Source organism: Theropithecus gelada, chromosome 5, assembly GCF_003255815.1.
Source record: "Theropithecus gelada isolate Dixy chromosome 5, Tgel_1.0, whole genome shotgun sequence".
Classification (NCBI taxonomy): domain Eukaryota; kingdom Metazoa; phylum Chordata; class Mammalia; order Primates; family Cercopithecidae; genus Theropithecus; species Theropithecus gelada.
In genome coordinates this window covers 24,008,751-24,027,206 of record NC_037672.1, presented here as the reverse complement: position 1 = coordinate 24,027,206, position 18,456 = coordinate 24,008,751, and the positions used below count along the sequence as shown (strand labels likewise).

The 18,456-nt window shown below is 36.9% G+C and overlaps 1 protein-coding gene and 1 long non-coding RNA gene across 3 annotated transcripts in view; one reads left to right on the top strand and one right to left on the bottom strand.

Moving 5' to 3' along the window:
• Window positions 1-4,596, bottom strand: part of LOC112625106 — a 46,907-nt gene extending 42,311 nt beyond the window's left edge. Inside the window, exon 1 of the long non-coding RNA XR_003119524.1 lies at window positions 4,516-4,596. This is a non-coding gene — a long non-coding RNA (uncharacterized LOC112625106). The remainder of the gene's footprint in view (window positions 1-4,515) is intronic.
• Window positions 4,597-4,692: 96 nt separating this feature from the next.
• Window positions 4,693-18,456, top strand: part of SEPSECS (Sep (O-phosphoserine) tRNA:Sec (selenocysteine) tRNA synthase) — a 40,495-nt gene continuing 26,731 nt past the window's right edge. Inside the window, exons 1-6 of one of the 2 annotated variants that reach the window (XM_025386710.1) lie at window positions 4,693-5,001; window positions 6,143-6,297; window positions 8,260-8,378; window positions 8,698-8,856; window positions 9,749-9,902; window positions 12,829-12,931. In XM_025386710.1, the coding sequence (XP_025242495.1) occupies window positions 4,729-5,001; window positions 6,143-6,297; window positions 8,260-8,378; window positions 8,698-8,856; window positions 9,749-9,902; window positions 12,829-12,931 (963 nt within the window). In that variant the 5' untranslated portion in view covers window positions 4,693-4,728. The remainder of the gene's footprint in view (window positions 5,002-6,142; window positions 6,298-8,259; window positions 8,379-8,697; window positions 8,857-9,748; window positions 9,903-12,828; window positions 12,932-18,456) is intronic. The other variant, XM_025386711.1, reaches the window with a different exon arrangement.

The window sequence follows — 18,456 nt, the reverse complement described above, 5'->3', positions numbered from 1 at the left end:
ACATTGATATATTTAGGTTAGGTAACCCTGAATCATATGCATTCAAATGAATCCTAAGTTCTTCTATAAATAGTTGCTGGTCTTGTTTGGAAGTAGGGAAATCCTTGATTATTGCTCTTAATTCATCTTGGGTGCAAAGTTTAAATTCTGCAGTTGCCTGCATACCTGGCTTTTGAGGGGAGACGGATCTTTAGAAGCAATTGACATTTTCGAGTTTTAGGAGAGTTGTTGGGACAATGCAGGAGGCCTGGACAAGAGGAGGAGAAGGGGGGTGTTGATGGAAGTGAAGAGAGATATCAGAAGGCTAAGGGATAAGAGGGACATCCGGATATAGGAAGCCAACCCAAAGGGGAAGATTTACTAGGAAATGAGTCTAGTTTGTTGTTAAGTTGTCAAATTGCTTGTTTGCTTTAGCCAAAGCATCTTTTAGTGGAATAATTCTTGAATCAGAATTTCCTTTGGAGGCCTCTGTGTACCACTCAAAACCTGTTGCCCATCACACCTAAGAAATCTTAATTCCCTTTCTTTTCTAAGTTGCCCATCAAGTAAAACATTTTGTCAAGTCAAGTGTTTCCCAGAGTGGCCATTGAAGGCCCAACTCCGCATTGACGAAGTTATCCCACTTAGAGAGATAGGCACAGGCATTATGATTGTAATGAGAGTATGTATAAGCAGCAGCAGTTTTTCCTGGTAGAGAGGATTTAGATTTGGAGCACCCCATGCATGCTGGCTATGGTGTTGAAAGTTATGCTCGTGCTTATCCTGTCTCAGCCCCCAGTCTGATTTTTGCCCCTTTTGAACACAGACCAGATAATCTGTGCCCCCTGGCAGGCAGAATATCAGAATGACCTCTTTCTTTGGATCAAAAGCAAGCCCTCAGAACAAAAAATCAAGATGAAGGGAGAACTTCCTCCAGTTTTACTGGTGACCCACAACAAAATTTGTCCAAATGGATGTAATCTGGTGAGAACTGCAAACTCATCGGTCTGTGAAACTGGCTTAAACAACAGGGTTGTAGGGCCCATGGCCATGTTCTACCGTATGATTCTCCTTCTTATGGAAAACAACACTTTTAGATAGCACAATACAAAATAGAAGTACAAAGGACAGCGCCAAGGATGAAAAGGAATTGCCTGATTCCACTAAGGATGCAAATAGGAACCAGGAACAAAATCTGAGTACCAGACTTCAAATGAATAGCTTAGGAACTCAAGGCAAACAGGGAGGAGTTCCAGGCCAGCACTGACTTACCAAGTTGGCATGGACTTGACATGCCATAGGCAACAAGGCACAAGGAGCCCCTGTGGGCATCACAAGTGGCCTAAGGCTGAGGTCCACCACCATGGACAGCACAGACCATGTTTCAGTGAAGTCTCCGGGAAAACTGGAAATTCAGAGCTTGCTAGAGAAAGGAGTCAGTCACCATCATTTGCATTTGTCAGTCTCAAAGGCAGGCAGGAGAGTGGGAAAGCTTTATAGTGAAAGATTCAGGTACAGGGAAGAATTCAGGTGTGCCGATTGGAGGTGTTGGCAAGGAGAAGCTAGAGGTTGGCTAAGTAGAAACAGGGCATCTTATGTAATTTGTTTAAGGAGGATATTTGGCTTTCTTTGGTTGGTCTTAAGTTAGAAACGAGTAATAAAAGAGAAGCTGGCAGTCATTGTCCAAGTCTTAACCATTCTTGGCTGATTGCTGCAGAGGTGGTGGTTTGGAAGGTTAGTTGCTACAGAGGTTGTGGGTGAGAGTTCTGTTATCATATATGATCTGGCCATTGTCCATTTGTATAGTCAGTCTATCAAGAGGAAGATGTCATTGAGCAATTACCTCTCATTTAATCATCGTAACTGTCTCTTCCATATCCCTATTTTACAGATGAGGAAAGCAAAGCTCAGGAAGTTTGAGTAATGTATTTAAGGTTATACAATTAGTGACACTAGCAGAATTTAAACCTGTGTGTTCTGGACCTATTTTAAATGATGCTTCATCTTGTAAAGACCATGAGGTTATTTTGATGTTGCCCTATCTATTAAAAATAGTAATTACATACTATTATTAAAAATAGTAATTACATACTATTTGAAATAGTAGTTACAAACTATTTACTATTTAAAAATAGTAATTACATACTATTATTAAAAATAGTGATTACATACTATTTTAAATAGTAGTTACAAACTATTTACTATTTTAAAATAGTAATTACATACTATTTTTAATAGATAGGCAACATCAGAATAACATGGTCTTTACAAGATGAAGCATCATTTAAAATAGGTCGAGAACACACAGATTTAAATTCTGCTAGTGTCACTAGTTGTATAACCTTAAATACATTACTCAAACTTCCTGAGCTTTGCTTTCCTCATCTGTAAAATGGGGATATGGATAAATACTTGTTGGATGAGTGAATGGATGAAAGTAATTTTAGAATACTTCTCTTGAAATTGCTTCCAAAGCTGGTATCTTTTGAATACCTTTAATGAATGCATATCTTGACAATGATTAACTTTTGGAAACAGACAAACATTTTCCTGAAGATGGTGAATAAGGTGAGAGAACAAGCTGGCTCAAAAACCTCGTGTGTCCATTCAGTAATGGGGTTAATTTTGGGATTTTTGCACATTTTGCATGTGATTGACAAAGCAGCTTTGAAGGCTTTTCCAAAGTTGCAAAAATAGTTGCATTTTGAGAATAAGAACTCAAGTTTCCAAAAGTTTGAAAGATAATACTCATTTTAGAAAGAAAGCTAAATTCTTGTTGTTTTGTGGTTTACCTGTCTGTTTAGTTTTAAGTAGTTAAATAGTCCATGTCATTCAACAAATATTTATCAAACACCTATTATGTATTTAGTGCTGTGCTTTGAACATAGATATCAATATAGCCCTTGTCAACCAGGGGCTCACAGTCTAGTTGAGACAGAAAATTAACAATTGAAATGCAATTCAACAAATACCATAAATAGACTGATATATATTAATAGCTGGATGCCCTGGGAACATGCAGTAGAAACAGTGATGAGCTCGTGCATGTTGAACAAATGACTTCTAGGGGAGTGGGTTGGAGGGTAAGGGCCTGATTTGCAGTGTTTACTGATTTCCATGGCGTAAATGCTTCCACCATTGCCAACGTGACATCATCAAAAGGGGAGTTGGAAGATGTGCAGTAGTATAACATTATATTGAAATTTCCACCATATACATAAAATGCATGTAAATAACCTGAAGAACATAGATAATAGTAAAATGTAAAATAATTAGGAAGTGATGCATTTTCAGTATTTTTACTTTGGCTTTTAATACAATATTTGAGTGGCTGTATTTAAAAACTGGCTCACAAAATTCCTGAACATTTAACAAGCAGCTCTTGCAGGTGGGTGTGAATCAGTGCAAGTGGGCATACCACCAGGTGAAAGCAATGTCAGGAGTTACTGTAGGCTCACATAAGATGAAGATTGTAAATAAACTGAAGGCAGGGATCTCCAGCAGTGAACCTCTAGGTTGTTGAATTGTTACAGGACTGCCAGGTTCCTATGTCAGCCGTGCAGGAACAGACCAATACTCCGACAGCAGGCTTGCAGCAGAGAAAGGGTTTTAATAATCACAAGTTACAAGCCAGGAAACAGGAAGAGTTCTCAAGCTTCAATTCGTTTCATCGAGGGGTTCTAGGCTAAGGTGTTTAAGGGGATTTGTGGAGGGTGAGGGGCTGGAAAATTTGGGGTTATCGATTTGTTGGGGTAAGGGAGATGAAATCATCAGGATGTGACAATTGCATTCCTCCATGAATCAGTTTTTTATTGGGCCTTCCAGACAAGCTGGCATCCTTAGTTTTGCTGGTATGCAGGACCTAAAGAAGCAATGCAAACGAAAGCTTATCTTCTCATAATGTCTTAGATTTATCTATAGAGCAGAAAAAGAATGAAGAGTCCTGTGATAGGCGCCACATTCTCCTGGGGGTAGTAAGTAGCAACCAGATACAATTAAGTCGGCCATACTGCAAACTGGCTTAATAACAGCCTAGTTGGATTTTTTCCTCCCTTAATCAATTTTACAAAATGTTCTTGGGGATAGTTTCAGAATGGTCAAACTAATTCATTAATTCAATATCAATTTCTTTTTTTAGGCCCTACTTTATGCTGGGCACTGTTTTAGGTGCCTGGGGGAGGGGGGCACCGCAGCAAAAACCGAGGCCCTGCCGTTAGGTTAGAGAGTTTACATTCATGGGTGCGTGTGTGTGTGTGTGTGTGTGTGTGTGTGTGTGTATAAACAAACGTCTGGCATGTCACGTGGTGAGTGGTAAGTGCTATGGCTAAGCATTCAGTAGTACAAAGGGGAAAAGGAGTGGGGCACTGCTATTTCCTATGGGGTTGTGTGGCAGTAATAAGTGTGGAAATGTATCAAAGTAAAGATTGAAGGTTCTGGCATCTGACAAACAGTTTGAATAAGGCGGAAGCACAGACCCTGCACAGATCTCAACCATCCAACAGGACTGGAACACAGAACTTAGAAAACCCCACGTACCTAGTTTTCACTCTGCTCGCCCGGTCTGCACAAGTGCAAAATCCTTTCCTGAAGTTCCTATTAGGAACACCAGGGTTTAACCAGACCAATCAGCTGCAGCAGGGCGGGGCTAATTTCAGTACCTCCTTTGCCTGAAGTCACCTAAAAGCGCGGACTCCCTCGCGCATGCTCAAACACGCCAACTTCCTCCTGGAGCGCCGAGACGGTCTGCGCATGTGCAGAAGCGATAAGTGTTCTTTTTTTTTTTTTTTTTTTTTTTTGTCCCAAGGCGTTGCCGTACAGTCCAGGAGGCGAGTTGCATTCTGGTTCCGTCGGGAGTCTGGCGTGTGGAGCTGGTGCTCCCGTTTATTCGCCACTGTCGCCACCGCTGTCATGAACCGCGAGAGCTTCGCGGCGGGCGAGCGGCTGGTGTCACCGGCTTACGTGCGGCAGGGCTGTGAGGCCCGCCGCTCGCATGAGCACCTCATACGGCTGCTTCTGGAGAAGGTACCGAGCTGTCGGTCCCCTCCCCAGCCGCCGCGACCCCGGGGCTCTGGCTCTGCCCGCCGTTCCCGCTGGTGCTGCCCCACCGGCAGCTCTTTGCTGCTTGAGACTAGTCCCAAGTCTGTCTTAGCTTGGCTTGCCCTAGCTGACCGACTGCGGTCTGTGCCATCTCAGCCTTGCCAAAGCCAGTGAAAGCCAAAGGGTGTTCTTAGGAGGGGGCGTTGGGGTCAGGGTTTTGAGTCCCTCTGTTTCTAACTTCGGGATGCGGAAGTGAGGGAAAGTCCCAGTGTACTTTTTTATTCGCGGAAAGAGCAAAGTTCGCACCTCCATCTTTCACCACGCTCAATTACTCAGAGCACATGTGGTGTTTGTAGACCACTGTATGCTAACTCGAACCACGAGGTTTCTGCCGAACCTCACAGGTCTGCCTCCTGCCAGCGTTCCTGAATTTTAATTTCATTAAAAGTTTTGTTGTGTTTTGTTTTTTGAGTCTCGCTCTTTCGCCCAGGCTGGAGTGCAGTGGCGCGATCTCGGCTCACTGCAACCTCCGCCTCCCGGGTTCACGCCATTCTCCTGTCAGCCTCCCGAGTAGCTGGGACTACGGGCGCCCGCCACCACGCCTGGCTAACGTTTGCATTTTTAGTAGAGACGGAGTTTCACCATTTTGGCCTGGCTGGTCTCAAAGTACTGACTTCAAGTGATCCGCCCTTCTCGGCCTTCCAAAGTGCTTACAGGCGTGAGCTACCGAGCCTGGCCAATATTTCATTGAAGTTTGACAACTACCGCCCTTCTCCACGTCCCCCCGCCCCAATCGTAAAGCCCTGGTTTGAAGCATCTTCATTGGGGATGTGGTGTATTGGTGTTCAATTAGTTTAGCTTACGGAAATTTAAGTATCTGAGTAAATCTCATTGTATACATTTATCATCACTTCTCGAAATCTATAAATAGTTGTAATCAAATGTATAAACTTTTTGTCTCCTTGCTGTCTCTATATAGTGCTGAATTTATGCCTGAATTTTAGAAAACAAGGAGCATGGCAAAATACACATTAAAAAGTGAAAATGTATTCCTGTAGTGTTCTAGAGAACGATAGTTTTATTAAATATAATCATAAGTTTTTTTTTTTTTTTTTTTTTTTTTAAGGGCAAGTGTCCAGAGAATGGCTGGGATGAAAGTACACTTGAACTCTTTTTACATGAACTTGCAATCATGGACAGCAACAATTTCTTAGGCAATTGTGGTGTGGGAGAAAGGGAAGGGAGAGTGGCATCTGCATTAGTTGCTCGTCGTCATTACAGGTATCTTTTTTTAAGTAGTATGGGAGACATATCGTTTATTTATTTTTGGTTCAAAATAATGGCAGCAGTTTTCATTGTTAGATTATCAAATGTCTGTAAACCACTTTTTCCCTGCTCAAATGGATATGTAAACCAAATGCAACAGGGAGATGGAAACAATTTTATCTCAGCAGGTGCTTTTCAAAGACAATAGAGTAAAAGTATGTGGGGGTTACCCCGTCAGGTTCTGGGTGACTAACACAGGCTATACATTTTCTGAGGAATGGTAACCCTAATAAACATATCTGGTTGTAAGAGTTTAAAATTCGTTAAGGTTGTTTATAGTTTTCCATGTTTCTTTTCTAACATTGGCAGTGTTTAGTTTTGTTTTGTTTTTTGAGAATGGTTTGTAGTTAGAACTTTAAACTTTGTTTTAAACTGAATCCCATTTTATAAATACCTCTCTGTTGCAATAGATACAGGGAAAGGTGTATTAGATTATTGAGTGATTTTTTCCTTTTGCATTATTGCAGAAAGCTTTTCATCAATTCTGATAATGATTTAATTGGTAGTTCCAAATATGATCACTCATTGCTCTGTCCACCAACCTTTCTGTAAAGTGTAAACTCTTTTAAATAAAACTCCTCTCTTCCATGCTTTTACATTATAATGAAAATTTCCTGGGCATAGTAGAATTTGTATTTCAGTAAAAATCACTGCAGTCAAAACTGATGATAATGCCTAACTTGGATGAAAATTTCAGTTAACAGTTTGCTGATAACATGGTTGATAATATATGTAAGAAATGTTTTGTAAATGAGATTTCAGTGGTGAGGAAGTATAACATTAGTATTCTTCAATAATCCCCCTATACAGAATTTCTGATATATTTGACTGTCAATTAGAAATTACTCAGGTTACAAAAGGGTTTTTTATTTTAAAGAGTATTGAGAAATATCTTTAAACAATGTATAATATCGTCTAATTTAAAATGAGTAGATTTGCACACTGATTTTCTAGGAGCACATAGTTCTTTTAAAATTAAGGCAATATTTGAACCATCATTAGAACTTAGCCCACTGTGTGATTAGGGGAAAAGGAAAGAAAAAAGATAATTTGGCTGGGCGCTTTGGCTTACGCCTGAAATCCCAGAACTTTGGGAGGCCAAGGCGGGCGCATCGCGAGGGCAGGAGATCCAGAGCATCCTAGCTAACAAGGTGAAACCCGTCTCTACTAAAAATACAAAAAAATTAGCCCGGCGTGGTGGCAGGTGCCTGTATTCCCAGCTACTCTGGAGGCTGAGGCAGGAGAATGGCGGGAACCTGGGAGGCGGAGCTTGCAGTGAGCTGAGGTCGGGCCAATGCACTCCAGCCTGGGCGACAGAGCAAGACTCTGTCTCAAAAAGAAAAAAAAAAGATAATTTATTGTTTCATATATTTCAGTTTTCTATTGCTACAGAACAAACCACCCTAAAATTAAGTGGCTAAAAACAATTACTTATTATTACCTCTCATAGTTTTTTGGATTAACTGGGCTCAGCAGGGTGAGTATTGCTTTGGGTCTCTCATGTAGTTGCAGTCAGATACTAGCTGAGGGTTTAGTCATCTGAAGGTTTGCCTAGCATGAAAATTTCACACAGTCACTTCTGCTAGATTCTTCCTGGCCAAGCAAGTCACTAAGTTCAGCCCAGATGCAAGTGGAGAGGAAGTAGACTCCATCTCTTGGTGTGGGAGTAGGATGTGGGCACAGCGAGAAAAATAATTGATGGTGGCCGTCATTGAAAACTAGCTATCACAGCATAATTGATGAAGTTGTTTCAGTTTAAGTAGGAGAGTTCCACATCATTAATAGTTTGTGACATATATCTGTAACAGCCAAATACTGCTCCTGTGTTTTTTGGGTTATTATATTTGCATATTTGTACATTGTATTGCTTAGAATGCTGAATGTATTTGTCCAGTTTTTGGCCCATTTTTTGCTTAGGTTCATTCATGGCATTGGACGATCGGGTGATATTTCTGCTGTGCAACCAAAAGCTGCAGGCTCTAGCCTTTTGAACAAAATTACCAATTCTTTGGTCCTGGACATTATAAAGCTGGCTGGTATGTACGGTCTTAATCATAATACTTTTGGCTGACTGGACACACACACACACACCATTGACTATTTCCTTTATTATTGCCCCTTTCCAAGAAGAGTATGACTTTTTCTAAAAATAAAAAGTCTTTAGAATAAGATAGAAAATCAGAGCCATAAGCTCAGAAGTTGAATTTGGCATTGAGCTTCCCAAGAGTGAGTACAGAAACAGAAGCACTAGGGCTACGACTCTTACTATTTTTTAGATGAAATATATTATTTCCTCAAGAAGGATGCTGGGTGCTTAGCGGGATAACAGATTTCTGTTTTGCTGCTTATTTGTAGGTGTCCATACAGTAGCCAACTGCTTCGTAGTTCCTATGGCAACTGGCATGAGTCTAACTCTGTGTTTCTTAACATTACGACACAAAAGACCAAAGGCAAAGTATATTATATGGCCACGAATAGACCAGAAGTCCTGCTTTAAATCCATGATCACTGCAGGTAAGAGAAGAAAAGTGTTGTGTATAATGTTTTAAACATCCAATTAGAAAATTCAAATTTCTTATATAAAGATAAATGAAAAATTAACTCTGTTCCCTATTGCTTTTTTAAAAGAAAAAATTGTGGTAAAATAAATGTGACAAAATTTAATGTTTGTATTACTTTATACAACTTTTAAGTTTATGGATACCTAAATATATATGGTTCCATAATTATTATTTGTTGCTGAGCCTTTGCTTATATACTAGTTAAGTGTGCTGTTTTAATTGAAAAATGTGAAAACAATTTTTATCTTTAAATTATGCAAAATTTACTGTATACATTTTGTTTTCATAGGAGGCTTTTGTAGGCTATGCGATGGATCAGTGATCCTTAGGCTGCTGAAATTTATTACATTTTTCTTTAGAGGTAAAACATTGAGTAGATGTTTGTGATTTGTTTCAGCAAGTGAATTGTATTATTATTAATGTCCATCTCTGAAATAAAGTGAACTTTAAAATAAAACAGAAATATTGCCAGAGAATGAGTGGACTTACTTTTCTCTGGATTGAAGTTGAACTGGATTAAAGTGATCCTTTTTGTCATCAGTGTCCATGTTATTACTTCTCTAGATATCTAACATTTGTTTTCCTTACTTTCTAGATTTCATTCTTGTCATATCCTAGTGTTAAATAGACTTATGGTCCTAAAATTGTGTAGTCGTCCGTCACATTATTTTGACCTGCCTTTGACTAATACCAGTACTGAGCCGTGTATTTATTACCAGAGGAAGGTTAATCTACCAAAATAAATATTAAGAGTTCTTGTGTAGAATAGCATGCTTCCTAGAGTTTCAGGATCTTCCCTTATTTTAGTTCACACTAACATTTTTTTTTCTGGTTGGTTTGGTTAGGTTTTGAGCCTGTGGTGATAGAAAATGTTTTGGAAGGTGACGAGCTGCGTACAGACCTGAAAACAGTGGAGGCTAAAGTCCAGGAACTTGGGCCTGATTACATTCTGTGTATTCATTCTACTACATCATGTTTTGCTCCAAGGGTGCCTGATAGGTAAATGATTTGTGATTATTGTCCTTAAGTTATCAGTCTTTTAAATAAAATATGATATACTAATTCCCAAATATGCTTAAATAACACTTCGTAATAAATAGGTGAATGATCTGTTCTAAGAGAATAGATTGACTTTGTGAAGAAATAGCGTAATGGCTTGGGAAAACAACCATTTGAAATAGAACAAGGGAAAACAACTAGTACAGGGTGGGGAGCTCTCTTTATCACTTGAGTAGATGCAGACTGTCTCTGTTTCCTTGCTCTTTGTCCTGTTTCTGATCTCTTAGCATGTTTTTTCTTATTATTTAATAGAAGTTACTTTTCTAAGCTAAATGTTGAGTTTACTTCTTTTCATTGCTATCAGTATTAATAAATTAAAAATTTAGGATTGTTTATTTTCAAATTGCTGTAATTGGAAGATTAACTCAGATGTATACTTATGTGTGCATAGTGGTTGTCATTGTCTGCATTTTGAGAATAATACAAATATTTAAGAAAATAAAAGCAAAAAGGAGAGAAAAAGCAAAGGTTTACTCTTCTAAAGGATAGCCACACATTTTTATTCTGAAAATGTAATAGGCTCAGGTCTAGTAATATAGATTTCTGTTTTTGACTACAATTTTTTTTTTGTTGTTTCATTTTAACATTTTGAATGGAAGAGGTAATAATTCGTAGGAACTATATTGGCTTTGGGCTTTTCTTGTAGCATCGAGTTATACCTTGGTTTTAATTCATGGAAGTACATTATTTGGCAGTAATGAATGCCATGTTGGCTTTTGTTATCTTATAGGCAGATTGTAAGAGACAATTTTTTAACTATGCTCTCAAAAATTTACCTTACTACATTCATGAGCCTGTGAACTCTATTTTAAGATTACTTTGCATATGCTGCTGTGGTTTATTCATTACTTACCAGATTTCAAATTTATATTGAAATATTAAATAAACATCATTCTTTATTGGTGGTTTTGATATATATAAAATTTTTAATGTGATAGAAATCACATTTTGAAAAACAGCTAATGAATATTTGTATTAGTTGGATTATTTATCCTTGTGGATACTTTGCTTTTGTTTCATTTTGACTAGTGTCTTTCGGATGTTTACAGTATGCCTGGCACAGTGTTAAGTGTTTTACCCGTATTATCTCCTTTAGAAAAAATTTAATAAAGCTTTTTATCAGTCAGAAAAATTCTTGTTTGTCACTTTTGTGTAATGAATATTTCTGAATAAGAGTGAAGTTTAGGAAGAGGGTGGTGCACAGTAATGTTTGAATTTCTGACTTTATTAAATTTTAAAACTACATTTTGATTTTTTTTACATCAAGCTTCATTCCTTTATAGTCTTAATTTTTTGGGTACAGTATACATTTTGTTTTTATTAGTTAATTAGACAAAAAGTAGAGGAAATTCACTTAAGGGATATGTTGCAAAAAAGGGTATTATTTCTTCTAACTGATAAACACGTTAAATTGGCTTCTAAGTTAGAAAACAATTTGATATATATGAAAAATATTTTTTCTGCTTCTCCTTTCATTTAATACGTTTGTTTTTTAAACACACCCTAACCATTAACAGATTTAGGTAATTCAGATTATTTAAAAGTACTCTCAAGTTATTTTTTTTTTCTTTTAAAAATAGAGCTTAATGTTATGGAGCTTTATTTTCAAAGTTTTTTATTAAGGAATATTTTCATTAGAACACACACATATGAAAGTACCTTTTATTTTATGAAGAAAATACTTGTGTGTATCCCAGAAGGTCTATTTTGTTAAAAACATCATCTGATTAGTTTGAAGTAACAAAAAGAATTTCTATATCAATTTGTAGGGTTTGTGAAAATGAATGATAAAATGAATTTTTAATTCATGAGACTTCAAGCAAGCAAATTGATAACTTGTTTTTGGTCTGAGGCAAACTGGATAAAAAAAAAGAAAACTTGTAACAGATGAACATAATGGTATTCCTGCTTACAGTTAAAAATATATTAATGACATCTACTAGAAATAGTACATGTATTATGCATAAATTGGTAATTCAAACTATATATTTGAAATATATCCTGTCAAAAAGGACTTTACTTGTATAAAAATGCTTTCAAATTCTTTATACTTTAGAAAGAAAACTTTAATAGTTTTACTAAAACATAGGATTTAGTTTTAGTTTCATAGCATGAAGACATTTCTATTAAAGATGAGCTCAGTCACAAGAAGTATTTGGCTTTGTGAAAGAACATCTATTTATTATGCTGCCACTGAAATTTGTTACCTTACTTTGCATAAAGTTAGACTCTCAGATTAATATGAGAGGTGTAAAATGAAAAAGTAAGAGTAGATAAGGGTGGATTTAAAACCAGGAGCTATTTAAAAGATTCCTCAGTATCCAAGTTGTTGGAAAATGTTAGTTATTTTGGTAATGACACATTTTAATGTTCTGTATTTTTTAATACATTAAAGTCTATTTGAGTATGCATTTTTTATTTTATGAGATGTTTAATGTAAGATTTCTTAAGATTCCAGATATGCTAATTATTTTGCAGATACTAGCTTCGGTATGGTAAGCAAACAAAAGTGAAAAAAAAGAGCATACCACCTTGTGAGGGGTCATTATAAATAAATCTTCTGGCTTTCTATTTAGGGAATTTTTAATTTTAAAATGATTTACCATCTACATAAATTTTTGTATTTTTTTCATATATTGATAACATTAATTTAAAAGCCTTTTAAGGTTTATTCAAAAGCGCTTGCTCTGTATTTCCAAGCTGCTGTATTACATGTCAAAATACTGCAATAGAAATTTCAGTATTTGTCGTTTTTTTCCCTTGGTGTACATTCAGGATAACTAGTAAATTTTTTAAAAAGTTTCTGCACTAGCATTTATAAAGCACAGTGTGAGTATGTCTTTCTATTGAATATTTACGTTTATAGATTAGAAGAACTGGCTGTGATTTGTGCTAATTATGGCATTCCACATATAGTCAATAATGCTTATGGAGTGCAGTCTTCAAAGTGTATGCACCTCATTCAGCAGGTAAGAGAGTTTAAAATATATATGTCAAGGAAAAATTCAGTTTAACATATTATAGGATTATTACTTTTTCTTACAATCTGATATAGTAAAAACAGTTATTTATGACCATCTGCTTCAGGTTGTGTTAGGAACTTGCATCTGATAATCTCAATAAAAGTAATTATTCTTTGGTACTATGGTGGTAATTGGACTGATAGCTTGGTAGGCTAGAATCAACATGGAAATACTTTAGTGGTTTAGCTTTTAACTTTCTGAGACTGTTTCATTACCAGGATTCTCATTTTTCTAATATACTGGATTATATCATTTTTAAAAATATGTGATTTATTCTATATTTAAGGAATTATTGTACCTTATTATCTTAGACTAGAAGTGACTTCATTTGTAAACATTCTAGTATATACCTGTAGAATTGGCAGGTTTTTGTATTTTTTTTTTTTTAAGCATCAGCTAGATCCTGGTCATTTGTTTGAGGTTCTACTTTTGAAAATATGTCTTTGTTTCCCATGTCACTTGTAAGAACTATGGCCTACAGGCTTTGTGTATTCAGGCCTTTGCTGATTTGCTGATTTCATTTTCTGCTTTCCTTTTGCTTGCTGTGCTCCAACCACCCTTGCTGCCTTACTTTTTTTCCATTTTGTCACATGCCTGCACTTCCAGGCCTTTGCTGTTGCTCATCCCACTCACTGGATTGCTCTTCTAGAGAGTTGCGTAGTTTTCTTTTCGTCAGTGAGACTTCCTCAGAAACTCTATCAATTTTTGTCATTATTGACAATCAATAACCGGTTACTGGACAAAGTGAATGAATAAATGAAATATTGTATTTATTTATGCATGTATGATACAGGCTATATAGTTTGTGTGCATAATTATGTTAATATACATACTCAGTTTGGCAAACATGTCAAATCCTATCTAACACCTCCCCCTTTCTCACTAGTGTTTTCTACTTTTTTATTTTTTTGAGATAGGGGTTCACTCTCTTGTCCAGGTTGGAGTGCAGTGGTGCAGCCACAGTTCACTGCAGCCTCAACCTCCCACGCTCAAGTCATCCTCCTACATTAGCCTCCCGGGTAGCTGGGACCACAGGTGTGCGCTATCACGCTTAGCCAACTTGTTGTATTTTTTTCTAGAAACGGGATTTTGTCATGCAGCCCAGGCTGGTCTCAAACTCCTGGGCTCAAGCCAGCCTCCCACCTCTGCCCCCCAAAGTACTGGGAATACAGGTGTGAGCCACTGTGCCCAGCCCTTGCTAGCATTTTCTATCCCTCTTTTTGCTTTTTTACCATGTTCATTGATTTTAAGATGCAGTGTTCTATATTTTGACATCTGAAATTGTGATGTCTTATAATCAGTGGTGTCTTACAGTGTTAATAGGCAATTTTTTTTAATGTAGTGATATATAAAATAATGATGTTTCTTATAATTAATGGCTCCTTGCTATTTTTCTCCAGAACACTTATCACCGTTTGATATAATGTTTGTTATTGACAGTAATTATAATTAAGGTTCTGTTGGAGTAGAACTTTATTTTGTTCACTGCTGTGCCCTCAATACTTAAGACAGTATCTGGTACATAATGGACAATCAATAACTGGTTACTGAACAAAGTCAGTGAATAAATGAATTATTGTATTTATGCATGTATGATATGGACTACATAGTTTGTGTGCATAATGATGTTAATATACACATTCAGTTTTGACATACATGTGATTTGTGTTATGTGGGCATAAGTTATTTGCAGATTACCTGTGGCCTGCTCCGATATGGTAAATGCTCTGAAGCACAACAGATACTATCTAGTACATTTTTTTGTCTTCTATATTATTTTTCGTATACTAGTATCATCTTTTACATAAATGTGGTTTATATGAAATAGTAATCGCAGATTTGCTTAATTTCTTTACTCACCTTTGTATCAGTTAGGATGTCATTGGCAGCAAGTAACAGAAACCCAACTCAAGTTGGCTTAAACCAATCAGGAAATGGATTAATTTATGTAGCAAGTCCAGAGGTGGAGTGGGTTGTAGGCATGGTGTGTCGGGATTTCTTAAAACTTTTAGAGAAAGACTGTTTACCACTTCCTTGGTATTTCTTTTCGTTATTCCTTAACTTTTTAAGGCTTCTTCACTTATTCTGGACTAGGTTATATCTAATTTGTATGGTCACAGAGGAAGGGTGTACTATTTTCTACACTGGAAATCTTGAAAAACATTTTATTTCAGTGGTTGATTTTTATTCCTCCTTTCCCTTTCCCCCTTGCTCCTCTTCTCTGTAATTTTTAGCAGCTTCTCTTCTTTTAAAAGTCAGATACCATCAGCATTACTAAAAGTTTAGGAAAATGAGGAAGGAGTAGAAGATCACTCATAACGCTATTACCCTAACAAATATCCTTAACAATTTATGTATTTACTTTTTCTCTTTTTGTATGCATATTGTTTTTACATAGTTATATTCATTGTGTACATTTAATTTTTTTAGTGTTATATTTCTGTACCCTTCAGATGCCTATAAAGTTTTCGTAATGATCATTTTAATGATACAACATATTTTTAAATACTAGAAAATTTGGTGGTGTACTTGAAGAGGTTAAAACTAAAAGAGGCTGGGTGTGGTGGCTCATCTCTGTAATTCCAGCACTTTGGAAGGTTGAAGCTTGTGGATCACTTGAAGCCAGAAGTTTGAGACCTCCCTGGGCAACAAAGCGAGACTCCATCTCTACAAAACTAAAATTTAAAAAAAAATTGGGTGATGTGGTGGTTTGTACTTGTAGTCCCAGCTATTTGGGAGGCTGAGGCAGGCGAATGGGATGAACCCAGGAGGCGGAGCTTGCAGTGAGCCGAGATAGCGCCACTGCACCCAGCCTGGGTGACAGAGCGAGACTCCGTCTGAAAAAAAAAAGAGCTCCAGAATACAATAAGAAAGGTGCCCTTGGAGTTGTACATCCCTAATACTCTGCTTTGTCATTACCTCTCTGCATTTGGGAGGTGGTTTTACTAAAATTTTAACCAAAAAAAACTATAAGATGGGTGAATAAACTTTTAAATGCAGATACTGTTGCAGATAATGTATTACCTTCTAAAGTTGACATTTCTTTAAAAAAATTTCTTTGATACATAATATTTAGATATATTTATGGAGTGCATATGATATTTTGATACATGTACAGATTGTGGGATGATTAAGTCAGAGTATTCAGGCTATCCATTACCTGGCATTTATTACATCCTTTTGTGTTGGGAACATTTCACATCCTCTCTTCTAGGTATTTTGAAATATACAATACATTGTTGTTAACTGTAGTCACTGTACTGTGCTATTGAGCATTAGAACTTACTAAAATGGATATTTCTTTAAAACAAAAAAGCAAATATATAAAAATTCTATTTTTCCCAAATTGGCCTTCACCAAAAGATGTTGTGGCACTATTGATTTAAATCAAATGAATACTTGAGTCTTGTTGAGTGCAGGTTGCTGTTTCATGACATTCTAAAAAATTAAAGTTAGCTTTAATTCATCTCAATAGTCCTTATTGTTGATATATACCATTTACTACACATTTTCCATGTGTCAGCCATCCTACTAGGCTTTTAAAGTTATTAACTGAATCCTGACAATTTAAGTGTACTTCTTATTCCCATTCTGCACATGGAGAAATAAAATAAGTGGGATTAAGTGACTTACCCAAGGTCCTATAGCTACAAAATAGCCCATCTAGTTCAGTGCGACTCCAAAGTCCCATTTTTCTGTTAAAAAACAAAATACTAAAGTACTAATACTCTAAGTCTCTTCTTGAGAAAATAATATTGCAAAAATCAATCAATGAAGGAAAACTATAAATGTTTTTAAATTTTTATTGTTTTAACATTATGTTTTTAACTTTTTTATTTTTAAGGTGAGACCCTAGAATGCCTTAATGCTGAGCCTGTAGAGTATTCTGTATGCTCATGTAGCCCCCCCAGGGAAATTAGTTTTGAATAACCTATATTTCTGTTTATATTTACTAAAATGAATTTAAGAGATTCATGGATTATGGATGTTAGGATAGATTAATGGAGAGGGATATAGTAGAGTCCCAAAAATATGTGTATAAGACTAATTATTTTGAGTCAGAATAGATTGTAAAGCTCCAAAAATGTGGGAAGCGGCAACTTTGCCTATTAAGAATTTGGGAGAAGTAGGTGTTCCTACTGTTTATTCACAAACCTAATTGCCTCTTCATTCAACAAATACTTTCTGGGTTCCTACTTGTGTACCAGGCACCAGGGTAGGAACTAGAGATGAAATAGTGAATGCGACAAAGTCTTTAACCCTCATGGAGCATTCTATTTTTTGTGGGAAAGCAGAGAGTAAACCTTGAGTATGACAAGTCTTGGATAAATGCTGTGGTGTTTGGGGAGGACGGATGTCATTAGATGGAGTGATCTAGGAATGGAGCTCTGAATGACATGAAGGAGGAGGCTTTGCAGCTCTCTAGAGAGATTCTAGACAGAAGCTAATAGCCAAGACGCTGAGGGAGGAGTGTGCTTGGAATGTGTGAGAAATAGCAAGGAGGCCAGTATGGCTGAACCATAATGAACAAGGTGAACAGTGGTTGTAGAGCTTTGAGGTGTGTTAAGGGTTTGGGATTTTATTCTTGGTATGATCATTGGCCATGGAAGGATTTCAAGCAGGAAAGAGTGACATGCTATGTGGGAAGTAGACTAGGGAGGCAAGAGTGGAAGGCTGTTGCAGCAACCCATATGAGATTTGTTTGTGGCTTTGGCCAGGGTGGTAGTTGTGAAGGTGGTAATAAATGCTTTTATTCGAATGTATTTTGAGAGTGGATTTTAGAGCATGTACTGGTGACTTAGATGTAGCTGAAAAAAGGGGGCTCTGTACCATTTCTGAGATTGGGTCTGGCCTGTTTGTTTTCTTGCCATAGAATGTGCTGCTTTTTAAATGCTTTCTGTGTTTTAGTGATGGAAGGGTTCTAACAACGTCTGATGCACTGATTCCTCTAGTATTTCTGCTTCCAATTTAGGTTCCTGTTTCTCTCAGGAGGCCTTGGACAGTACTAAAATATTAATACAAAGGCAACTGTCACTGTTCCACTTATTTTTATGTGCTGCTACTTCCCATGTTTTCCAGTTTTTTTTTTTTTATTCTGTTAGTCTTACATGTGTCTCTCTGTTTTCCTGTGATATGGTGAGATTTTCTCTGATTATGGTTTATTAGGAAATTAGAAGAGGAAGAGGAAGGTTAAGATTTGAACAGTTGTATAATGGCCTCCAGAGCAGCCGCTCCTCTTCCCTGCTTCAGCTGCTTCCACCTGTTGCCTGGATCTGGACTCTTAGATTAGGCCAGCTATCTGCTCCTTCTATTCTCCCTCAGATAGCAAGATGTGAAAATGAAGGTCAAATATGGTTATAATATTAATAGGAATGCAGATTGTGAATACAGATTGAAAATCTGTGGCTACAGATAAAGAAAAAGGCTATCTTAGTTGTAATTTAGATAGTATCTGTATTTTTAAGAGGAGA